Below are 13404 nucleotides of genomic sequence, written 5' to 3'. Positions count from 1 at the left end.
TGTTTCTGGTCTATATTTATATTTTCACGTCCGTCGTTTTGTTTTATAAAATATGTATTTTCTTTATTATAATTTTTATTATTGTAAATTACAATCATATACTGTCTTAACCTATTATCCAAGCTCAAAGTAGAAGTCATCACAATACAATCTATAATTCCCATTTTTATTCCACATCCAAATTTAAGTTATAACTGTAGTGTTTAGGGAAATGCGGTAAAAATTCTGTCTTTATAAATATTTATATAGAGATAAAAACATGTGTGTGTACTTATATACACGCGTTAGAAATTATACTTCTTTGGCGTAACAAGATAAAAATCTTTTTTTAATTTTTTATCTTTCGCCTTATTGTACGTTACACTAACCATAGATAAAAGGTATTTAATACATCTCATCATTATTCCCTAATGCGCCAAAAGAAGTATTAATTCAATATAAAGATAATAAAAAACTCATCACACCATCCCTCGAAACAAGACACAAACATGGGGAGTTAAAAATAACTTTATCTACCAGTTAAAACCAGTTTTATACTTGTCAGAATACAAGCAACAACGGCTAGAGCGTGTTAAACGAACTGTACATTATTGTTTTCTGTTCGCTTTTCTTTGTATAAATCTGTATTGTTTACTTCACTGAATTTACGTCGCCAACATACATCGACACGGGCTGAACGATTAGTAAATGTTTACCCGCCAATTTTGATAAATATTTTTATAAAACAGGGCAAACGTGAAACACACTCACCTGATGTTAAGTGATTCTGCCCATGCTACGAAAGCTTCTAAGTCTGTCAGACTGATCGCGGCCTTTTGAGAATTGGTACTCTCTTTTTCGGGCTTAAGTTGAAGTTGATTAAAAAACTTTCATAGGCAACTGGATGAGTAATTTGGTAGGCCTGATGAGGCAAGAAAAAAAGTTGTAAGATAATAGTTGTATACTGTTACTCTTAAATATATGTAATAAATTAATAATTACGTTTTATTCCAGTTAGATAACACAGATTCATTTTAGTTAAAAAGTACAACAACCAATGATCCCATTAGTCTATAGTTGCATCAGCATTCTCCGAGATAACATAGCTTTAACAGTGCATTCAACAGTGCTTTAACATTCAATATACCTATATTATTATAATGGTCCTTCAGAACAAAAATTAACAGATATAATAAACAAATATATATTATACGAAAATCATAAAATGTTCAACACTCATTCAAGCTTTCAAAAATAGATGGAAAATATCCAAAGACTATACAGGATTTCATATAAACAATTTCAACTCCTATTTATTGACTGTGTCTTTTTATTGTATTAAAAAAACTCAATAACATTCGTAAAATAAAAATTCTTTAGAATCGAATTGAGGAGTGAGAGGTGAATAGTCGATGAAGACCGAAAGCGGAATCTCACCTTTGAAAACCGTCGTCCAATGCCGTCTCAGTACGGGATGTCGTTTCGGCGTGGACGGTTGCGCGTGAAAGCTGGAAACGCGCGTTCTCCGCGATTCTTCATGATGTGATTTGTGACATTTATATTGTGCAAAAAAGGATTAATAAAAAATATTTGAGTTGCTTTAATGTTTTAAAGTTGCGCTGTTATTTGTGAGTACGTAGACAATTGTATTATTTTGTACGAAAAGTCTAAGTTAAACTGTGTTTTTTTTAATATTATTAAGAACTAATAATATCGAAGCTTCAAATAGCCTTTCCTATGACAGGAATAATTCCTGTGGAGGATTTTTTTGAATCATTTACTCAGTAGTATCTATTGTAACTATGTAACATTCGTTCCTAATGTATTTTTATCAATAAAATGAAAGGAATTATCAACTATAAAATAAACATAATTAGTTACAACGTCTTCACCCATGGCAAGGCTATGAAAATAAAACATATCCATGAAGTTTTATCAGTTAAAAGCAATTCACATTATTGGTTACACTAAAGTTAACACTTAAAATTTACAATATTGCTTGCAATGTTATTTAGAAAAAAATAACTAAATGCAATATTCATTTGAAATTTATTTTAAACCGCGGTTAATTAATATTATAATCATTACGACACGAGTTTCCGTTTTTGCATAAAATTATACCATATTACGAATATCAGCTATATTATTCATCGACTAGTATGAAATCATTAAAAATCATAAAAATGCATATTAAAATCCAGTTACTGGTTAGTTAAGAGTAAGGTAGTATAATTTATTTTAAATTTAGGATAAAATTTGTTAGTTAGGTACATACTTAAGAGATTATAACGTAAAATATTATCTTTTATTCTTCTTCCAAATTAATTTAATTGGATAATCAAAGTTTATATATGTCAACGACAAAATTATAATCATAGTAATCAAAATTTCTAAGACATAATATAATTAAACCTTTTTAATCAAAAGCTATTGTTTAAAAATTAGACTTATTCTTTTGTCTTATTTTAAATAAATTTCAAATTTATAAACCACTGTACTAAATTCTATATTGTTTATCCAGACTGTCAGACAGTTGTCACATCGTAGAACTTGCAAAAGTACTCTGTCTGTCTTTACAAATTATGAATGATATAGGACACAGATAAGACAGAATGTGAAAAGATATATATATGAAATACTTAAGAAACCAGGTTTATACAAACAAAATAATTTAATTACTTAGCAGAATTTCTTTCTCGTTTCAAGTTAGTAAAGTTAATGTCAAAAATTCTTTCGTGTTACTTGTAATTTGGGTTTAATATGTTATGCTAGGTAAAGTTATATTGTATTGATGAAATTTCTAATAAACGTTGTTTGGTTGACAAGACGTAATAAAGGCTGTCTCCCTTAAAATATAAATACAACAGACTTTTTTACTTCAATTCATTTGCATGTATTTTTATTATTCCTAAAGTTTTAAGCATTTATACATACACTGAGGAGGCAGTCTATACTCCTATAATAAAGACGAACTTTTCTTAGCTTGGGGACTAGCCTCTGACCAATTTTGTAAGTACTATAGGTTTTAAGTTATTATAACTAAAATATTCTTGCCAATATAACTTTAAAAATCGATTATTACTTATAGTCAACACATCTACTTTATATACAATATCATTTATATATATATAATATATTCATAAACTTTTAAATATCTATTTTTTTGGTTGATTGACTGATATGAGTAATCAACAACTCAATAAGCACACAAAATAAGAAAACAGTTAATGTATTCGTGATTTTTTTTTTGTTATGTTATTTGTGTATATATTATAACTATCTATCAACATTAAATAATTATATAAATTCGCACTTATATCCGGTAATAAGTTTTAATTAATTTGTTTAAATATCTAATAATAGATGAATATTTATTATCATAATTAGCGCCAACTGAATTCATTACACTAGTATAATCATTGAGTAATCGCATGTTTAACTTCCTGTATTCTTGTTTATAAAAATTAAAAACCATTGGCACTGGGGTTTACATAATTTAACGCACTAAAAACGAACACAAATATTTTGAGTAAAAAAAAATTACAGCCTGCGGATACAATGTTTTGAACTCTATTACCCGTCAGAATGAAACTCAATTTCTTTTTTCGAAATACGAATTCGAACACTTTAAATAGACGTATTGACTTTGTGCCGAGGGAAGAAAATGAAAAGAAAAAAATGTTTATCCGGAATGAGGAAAAGATTCCTAGCAACGAAATAACCGCCTTCCCTAAAGGGATTAAGAGATTTAAATTCTGCTAAATTAAGCGCTAATTTCATAGCAGAGATTATTTACCCTTAATTACGCTTATAATTTTTACTTAATCGATAATTAAAATTTAACGCGTAATCCTAAGCCCCTTTAATGATTCAAGATTTAAGCAAAATCCAACTTTTTTCGTTAAATGAAATTAGTCGAAAAAGCTGGTGCCATTAAAATTACATTAGCATAAATAAGAGAAATGCTAATCTAGGGGAAATAAATCTTTGTGAATAAATGAAAGAAGTCCCGAGTGGCGCTTGATTGTGCAAAATCTATTTATTTTATTTTGTAAGTAACGAAAATATACCACGTCGAAGTATTAATATAAAGTATTGTCACTTTGTTGTTTCCAAATACTAAACAAAAAGCAAAATTATCCCCCAGGTGGTCCCTAGTACCGAGCTGATTTTCTCTTTTCCAAAAGCTTAAATATTCTGTCATAAGTTTGTACAGATACCCCAAGAGAACTGCGTATCATTTTGTGACAAAAGTTTAACACTCTTTTATTCTAATTACACCCCAGGGAGATAACTTCGATGGGTAAGGGATGCTTTGGGTCTGTCATCTAACATTCGGACAGTTTTAATATATGCATTTATTCCGATTTAATTGAATAGAAAACAGCTAAATTTGCTTTTTTATTTGAATCCTAATCATTAAATATTATATGACAAACATGTCGTTGAAACGTTTCAAACAAAATGTTTAAACAAATGAAATAACATATAATTTATTCATAAAGATAACACAATGTACACTCATGAATGTCATTACAAGGTTTCTAAATTAATATTTACTGCCAGATCTCAAATCAAACAAAAGAAGTCTCTGTCGCCAATTTGTTTCGCCAAGTAATAAATCTTATAATAATTGCTTATAAGGAGCTGCACTTATCATATTATGGTCCTGATCACCACATCTTAAATCAATTAACTATAATTATGAAAAATACATACATAAGAAAACACACGTTTAACCTTTATCAGCAATGGGTATGAGCATGCACTAAAATTACTGAGGGAAAACACGCAACCAACCAACCACTTTGTATTAAGTAGCTGTAGGATGGATTCAGGGGAATAAAATGTTTCGTCAAAAAACTTATTTTATTATATCGATAATTAGGCATATTTAGTTTATGTCTTATAAATGACAGAACTCAACCGATGACCGTGCTTGCATACCGCGTGAATCGCCCAGACAATTTCAAATTAAAAATCGTATGTAAAGGTAATGTTTCGTGGGCCACGTTCACAATGTGAAGAAATGTAAAAAAAATAAGACATTCGTCATCGATATTTCTAAATTCTCACAGGTAAATTACACTAATTTTAGTATTAACTAAAAAAAAACAAATTGGAAATTTTATACGATAATCGTTATCGTTATTTGGATTCTTTTCATAACTTCAAGTATGTTAAGAGTTAACTTACGAACCATTTGTATCATATGAAAACGTAATAGTTATTTCTCAGTTAGAAGGAATTTAATATCTCTTACAATATAGCCTACAATAAAAACATGCCATTTATAATATCTAATTAAATATAATTTTAATCTATAAGTAAGAGGACCGTCATTTTAACTAACTTCAATTATAATAATAAAACCTCTGCAAATGCAAATGCAAATTTTTATATTAGTTACAATTGTTTTGAGTGCATAACAGCGGTTTCTAGTGAGAGACTAACCTATTATATAAATAAATATTACAATACTCGTAAGCCGATTTATTTATTAAAGTGTCAGATGTCTCTTTCATCGCTTAAATATAATTTGACACGAAGATATGAAAAACTGATTCACATAAAAGACTACAATAAAACTGATTTGAATGTTTATGTATAAGGTAGTTACTGTCATACTTACGTATACGTAAGCCATATACAACATTTTACGTCTACCATTAGACCTACTAGAGATAAACCACTTACCCCAAAATGATTGAACGAGGGAACATTTATATCCACAATATATGTCCTTTGTTCTTTTATTATTCAAGAAATTCCACGTATACGATCTGTGCTAATATTCAATTCAAAATTAACTTCAACGTCACTTTTGAACTCAAAGGGAAATATTCGCTACAACGCTCTTTCATTGCGTCGTTATAATTCTGAAAATGCCAACTGTAGCATATTTTAAAGAATTCCAGCCATTTACAAAAGATGCTGTAACTGTGTTAAACGAGCTAAAAAATGTCTATAGAATGTCTTGACTAACCATCGTTGGAGCGATGAAGTTGATTTAGGAAATATTCTTTACTTAATTTTGTGGAAATACTTAGGTTTGTTATATCGACCGAGTGAATCGGAACTAGTTATACAATCCATTTATCACATTTAACTGCAGTTTAGTTTGGTTGCCAATATAAATAATAGTAATGTTTTAGAAACTATAAATAGAAATACGCAAATATTTTCTAAAAATTAATTAAAAACACGACAAATTATAATTCAAAATATATCGTGGTAAATATTAATTTTCGATTGTTTTATATCTAAGAATCTCGTAGGTACTCAAAAGATTACACGATCATAGGAAAAGTTTATAAATGATAAGATCAATACAAATACTAGTAAATTTTTAAAGTGTAAAACAAACTTATCATGATTTGCCAACCATCCACGAACCAAATGTCATATTAAAGTCACCTTTATTACCATTACACCATACACCATTACCACACTACTATTTTTACATATTAATTAAACACACATAAATGAGCACGATCAAAAAATTGGCGATGCGAAAATCAATTGAATAAACCCACCAATATCGAATTCCCGATAGTACAAGTTTTCTGATGACACACAATACATTCATATTCGCTGCCTCAGCTTCCTCTACACGTATAAAACTATTCCACGTGCACAAAAATGTTGGTACCAGGCTCTAAATCGACGGAATGAGGCGGAAGGACCCTAGGAAATATGGCGTAATATCACAACAGATGTCTACGATGGTTATGTCAACTGGTCATCCATTCACAAAGCTAATAAAAGATTCAGCAGTACCGTTCAGCCAAAAAAGGTCTTTCCACAGCATTGGCCTCTGGGTATTTCGAGATCGTCAATATCGAACCTTTAAGGTTATACGAATATTATAATTTATTGAACATATTTTAAAATACAAACGTTATATTTATAAATATTTATTTATGATTCATTACCACTAAGTTGCATTACAATATAAAAATTGAACATAATAAAATGAAAGGAGGACAACTAGCGGCCTTATCGCTTTCGAGCGATCTCTTCCAGGCAACCACTGTGAGAAAAAAAGGGAAATTATAATAAAAAAATACTTAAAATTTTGTCTTTATAGCTGTACTCACTCCAGGAGATAGAAACTCCCAGAAAGAGAGACTTAAAGTTATATAAATTAATCTATAGAAATTTACTAAAATTGTTAATGATAAACGTCTGAAACAATTTCATTAAAGTAACTTCAGTCCGTACCTATTTCCATTAAACCAATTATACAAAAAGCAATGAAAGCGAGTATGAAAATATATTTCTAAAATTGTATGGCAAAATCAAAGACATAAGATTGAAAGTTACTGAATAACATATAAGATCAAAATAGCGATTGGCAATCCCGTATTGGAAAGGTTCCCTATAATGTACGTGAGGCGGTCAAAAACAAACTTGGCCAATAAATAAACCTATTCTTTGCGAAGGCTTACACCAGTGAGCTGGGATAATTTAAAATAGCTCTTGTAAAGGAATATACAATATGTTTTTTGCAAATATCGTTTCGTAAAGAGCGTATTAGAAACGTACACGGAAAGACTTTTTGTTAATAAAAAAGTATATGTTTTAAATTAGTATTCATAATATTTATAAACATAGTTATTACATCTTTAGCTTATAATTAAAACAAAACTATTTTAAATTGATTTACAGAAAAGTTAGATTTAGTACATTACGTCTTGTGTCATACATTCCTAAAAATTTAATAATATTCAGCTATGCTAAAGTAAAGTAACGTTTCTAAGTTTAATTTAGCGGACAATAAAGGATTGATACTCGAACTTTCCTTTCCGTTTGACCGAATTATAATCATAATAATATAATCGAATTATAATCATAATCGAGAAATATTTTTTTTTTGTATAGTCCATTTTTATGCCATAACCTTCCGAATAGGGTCCGGATATATCGAGATTAAAGAGGTTATTTACTCATGTATGCAAAACGTAACATACGTCGAACCTTGATGGAGGTTAACTGAGTTCGACAGTTTAGTTGTCTTTTTAAAGCTTTTATCGGGACAATTGAATGATCATTAATATTCGGAACGGTGACTCGCAGGCGTATTAAAAGTTTTATTTCTTAATAAATTGTTCACTAATAAAGTTAATACCGATTTTCAATATATCTATAGTAAATTTAATTTACAAATATTTATGTAGGTTACAGTCGAAATGCGGTGTGATACAACGAACATGAAACAGTAGTTATGTGAGTGCGTCAGGGAATGTAACAATGTGTACCGTCAAGTGGTTTCGGTTGTTCGTGGTGCTCACTACCTGTTGGGCTCAGGAGGGAGAGTGGAGTGAAGATGCAGAGGATCTTGGTGAGTATTTTAAGTAGTAAGACTTGATCATGGAGGAGATATTTCTAAATAATTTACAAATATTTTTTAAGTTTTAGATGTCTAGTATGTTTTTGCAGCCCATATTTTCTTTCGCATGAATCCTGGCTATGTATGGTAATAAATGGTTTTGTTGGTTAATTATACAAATATCGACGTGTGTCAGGCCCGAGAAAACCTACCCTTTAAAAGACTTATAAAGTATATTAAGATCAAAATTTTGATTGATGCCTCCTAAATTATACTAAAATATTATAATCGTTACATAAAACATTTAACACCTAGTCTGAGGTCTTGACCTAAGATTACTGTATCTTTTTTATGATTATTTGTCAATTTAAAAGGCAAGCAGGTGAGCCTGTACCTTTTTGGTCCAATACAAGCCGTTTTTTTTTCACCTTTCAAGCGAATGTTAAATACACACATAGATAGAAAGTTGTTGCACAGCAAGGAATCGAACCTACGACGGGCTCGGATGAGAGTTGCACGCTGAAACCACTAGGCCTACACTGCTCCATGTTATATAATAAGCATTAAACATCGACAACTATAAGATAAAGGCTTGCTACTCTTTAAAACTTATTTCAGTACAAAGTGAGTAAAAAGTAAATATGTGAAAGACCGCGGTCCTGTGGGAACCAGCGCTTGGAACCCAGAAGTTAAGGGGTTGTCAGGCATTTGTCTTAATTATTCTTAACTAGCGCCTCGTGACTCAGTTATTTCCTCTATTGTTTCTCTTATTTTATTCTCTCATTAGAGTCTCAATGGTATACGAGTTTATTTCTTTTGTAATGAGACAACGGTAATTTTAAGTTGTTACAATCATTTATAATGAAAAGGTATATGCATTATTAGGTAATATGCTGCTATTATATACGTATATATATTCCGTGATACCTGATACGGCAAACACATTTTTGTATCAAGGTTGGCAAACAGGTTGGCCTTATGTCCTGTCCAGTCCTTCACTAATAACTATAATTCTCGCCGGGAATGGAACTCCGATTTTAATTCTTTCACACCACGTGCGTTTACTACTTAGCCTACTAGTTACTAACCGGACGGTCATCATATTTTTAAAAATAACTTGTAAACGTTTTGCCATATAATTACCATTATAGTACTATTCTTATAGTTAAAATCTGGAATGGAACGTTGAAAATTAAGAGTTATAATAATTAAAAGCCATTAAAAACTAAAAAGAAAACAAAATATGATTGTCTCTTTTCACTCTAGTCAGATTTACATAAAAATATAAAAATATTCATAAAAATTAGTAGACTTCGAAGGACACGGTATTTATAAATCTATTAAAGAAGTCAATATCATTAGCACAATCTAGGGTCTATAACACAAATTGATCTAATCTTGCATTCGCAATTAAATTAAACAAAATCGAACTGTATCAAGTGGGAATCACAATAGGTATCAAACGCGATTGCTACGAAAATTAATTTGGGGTATACATCGATATGTCCGGTTTCCTGTATCCCATGGTTTCCTGATTTTTATTGTAAAATTTGCGTTCATACGTAACAAATTGCTCACTTTAATTGGCAACCTGGTAAATGATGAATTGTATATTTTTTGCTACAGTTAAAAGAATCATAAATGTTTCCAAAATATAATATGATCGCTTTTGGAGCTCGCCTGTCAATTAAAAGTTACTGCGAATCGTAAATCTCTTCTGAAAAATATGAAGTATTATTCAATCAAATATGTTTAATGTGATGTTAAAAAGATGTTTATTCATTGAAATTTACCGAAAAGTTTTACTAAATAAACTTAAACAAAGAATTAAACATCTCTTGATTTCATTTAGTAAATGTACGAGCTTCTTTTGCATATACCTTGATTCCTCCTTACCTATTTACGGATCTTGAGCGAGTAATGCTTAGATCACCTGGAAACTTTCACCTCTTCGGGAAGGACCCCTGCGAATAAATGGACAAGTACAAACCGCTCCAATCGTCAGACTCGAAATACAGACTACACATTTAAAAGTAAATATAAAAAGCCCATGAATTGTTCTATTATTGCCCAACATAAGACAGTTTTTTTTATATTGAAATGAAAGTATAATAACTCTATTTAGTAGGTGTGGCACTTAAAAGTTATAACTGAATACAAATAGTTAGCGAAGTTGTTAAAGAAACAGAAAACTTAAACCACTTTGTTAGCGTCTTGATTCAAAAGAACAGTCAAGTTTGATTTAGCTGTCGGTAAAAAAAGTTGGATCCAATTAAAAAGTGCTCATGCATACTCTACTTCGATTTTATTGGAGCGATTAATTTTATTGCGAAAATTTCTGGACAGCGAAACGAATGGAAAATCGGAACCGGACGTAGCTTCACCGAACGACCTTTTGTGGTTGTACGATGGATGGTGTTCGGTAAAAATCTAATCAACGAGCAAGCACCCGGAAAAGTATTCACCATTCGATTATTTTCATCGTGACAAATGAATCCAAATGTGAGCGTTAATAAGCTCATTCAATTGAAGTAGTGATACTGCAAAAACATAATTGACGAATTCGTATTAATAGTACCCAATATTTTCAACAAACTAAAAGATGAATAGTTCAATTTAATTGCTAATTTTATACTAACTACTAACTTATTTTATAACTCGACGTTTCTAAAGCAAAAAGCTGTTAAACAAAAAAAACGCCAGGTTGAGTAAATAATGTTATAAATTTGCGTGTAAGTATAATTTAAATGTTTAGTACTCGTGTTATTCATACTTCCTTATTTATTTTTATGATTTAAAGAGAAAAAAGTTATGATATCAACACTTTTCCTACAGAAATCATATCAAGTTCACTAAATGTAGTTCAACTAATTCCGAAGTAGGACATGCGAACCGGCTAGGTCACGCTCTAACGTGTCCCCACAATAATTTTATTAATATTGCCCACAGAAAGCTGTCACGCGCTACGTAGCTCGTATATCTAAGAGGGAAAAAACATGATATATTGAGAGAACGGGAGACGTAAGAGCCTTCCTCGCAGTCCTCAGTTTAGTGTCTATTTAGTGAGCATTGTTTATGGATCTTGAGAGAAATTGCGTTTTAAAATGTTCTTTCCAGTTTTTATTAAAGCAATTAATGTTTATCTTTTATATATTTTTCTAAGAATTGTTTCTTCCAAAATCTATTTTAAAAGTAGACAAGAAACACTAATTAAAGTATTAACTTATTTCATAAACCCATTGAGTTTTCTTAAAAATGAACGATATAGTTTATAAATAACTTTCAGTGCTATTAAGACAAAAATATTATCTGTCATTTTATACTATATTTAATTTTTTCCAACTACAAACCATCTTTAACTTTGATTTCAAGTTTATCAGATTATTTCAAATAAATTGGCATGAATTAGTTTGTTAAATTATATTTACGTAAAGATATATAGAGAATAAAATTCATTCTTATGCACTTAATAATGATAATATATTTCATCTATAAAGTATTATAAATATGCTCTATTAGATTTTTAGATGAGTTATAAAAATAACAAATGAAGCACAGTTTACTTTGAACTTTGATTGGGAAGGCTTCGTCGCCCTTACGTAGGTCGTTGTTAAGGACTACACGGTAACACTGTAAAGAGTTAAGGTCTTTATGTCTTTACTAAGACATCATATAAGATTATAATCTAGCCTTTAAGACTAATAAGTAATATAAATCTAATGTAATTCACTTATAAGGATATTTAATAAAAGACAGTTTCCATTAACACTACTTACAGTCTATATTAAAGTGAAGACACTACGTTCTTTTATTCTGTTTTTCACTAAGTGTTTAACACTTAACACTAACGTGCACTATCACTAATTCACTAGTTCAAATGATTTTGTCTTTTTCAGTCGTCTCACTAGGCCCGTGGTGTCAAGGAGTTGAATAGCCTCGACATTCACGTTATGTTGGAGTCTGTGTTCGTGGGCTTCAGCGGTCTTTTTTATTATTGAGGCGACGCCCTCAACATTAAGGTCTCGATGGAGGTCCTTATTGCAAATATACCAGGGAGCATTGACTATTCCTCTGAGCACTTTGTTTTGGAATCGTTGAATCTGATGAATGTCCTGTCATCGTCACAGCTCACCAGCTTTGGTTTCTGACAATGTAGACTTGGAATTAATACATATATCATAATAATTATCATTATTACGTATAATGTAGAATGCGTTACATTCCACATTCATGCGTGTCTGTAAACGAAAAACATAAAAATCTAACTATTATTAATGTTTGCATGTCAGTCCAATCCTACCGCAATTATGAGTGGAACAATTCTTTAGTGCCCTCAAGCACGACACAATCTTAACCTTATAGCTGTACATTACGCTACAACCTTTAATTTAATATAATTTATATTTCCTATACATTAGGTTTAACACTATTGAAAACTTAATTATATCAATGAAATTGAATTATTAAATTCGTTAATGTTTAAAGTTTCTGTTTTGCGTGTTGCTATTGAACTAGCATAAATTATGGCAAGTATAAAAACATATCTTATTATGTAAAAAAATTATAGTCATACTATAATTATAGTGCACGAAACTGGAACAGTTATGTTAACGATATATGCGTTGCGTACTTTAAAAAAGTTAAAATTTAAAAAAAAACTGAAGTTTTATTATTTGATACATTAAATCTATTATTCATTATTAACATAACTTTTTAATTCTACACCTGATAAATTACGAAGTATCACGTCTTGTTATCACAATAATAATTAAATATATAAAAACACTATTATCCCTAGAATCAAAGTTCTAAGCCAAAGAGGCAGGTTATTAAAACTCTCAGATACTTATAATATTACATTTATATTCAAATATAAAAGAAAACTTGAAATTAGTCTGAAACTTGCTCTATATTTCTTTAACACAACAATGTTTCGTTGTAAATCATATTAGTGACCCTACGCCTCTATCCAATGTTATTGTAGAGGTCAAAGGTTGTTGAGAAATGGACGGCTTCTATTTACAGAAAATATGACGATATTTGATGTGTTTTTACATATTTTCGACGGTTGCTCGGCTTACGGCTTGGTTGCT

At 30.2% G+C, this 13404-nt stretch overlaps 1 protein-coding gene across 2 annotated transcripts in view; it reads left to right on the top strand.

The window, feature by feature from the left end:
* The first annotated feature begins 1486 nt into the window (after window positions 1–1486).
* The window catches only part of LOC123716200 (nephrin-like), a 73614-nt gene continuing 61696 nt past the window's right edge, over window positions 1487–13404 (top strand). For both annotated transcript variants that reach the window (XM_045671819.1, XM_045671818.1), the window contains exons 1-2: window positions 1487–1611; window positions 8160–8323. In XM_045671819.1, coding sequence (XP_045527775.1) covers window positions 8233–8323 — 91 coding nt within the window. In that variant the 5' untranslated portion in view covers window positions 1487–1611; window positions 8160–8232. The remainder of the gene's footprint in view (window positions 1612–8159; window positions 8324–13404) is intronic.

This window comes from Pieris brassicae, chromosome 11 (genome assembly GCF_905147105.1).
Source record: "Pieris brassicae chromosome 11, ilPieBrab1.1, whole genome shotgun sequence".
Classification (NCBI taxonomy): Eukaryota; Metazoa; Arthropoda; class Insecta; order Lepidoptera; family Pieridae; genus Pieris; species Pieris brassicae.
Note: the sequence above shows the minus strand (reverse complement) of the source record. Positions and strands in the feature narration are given on the sequence as shown.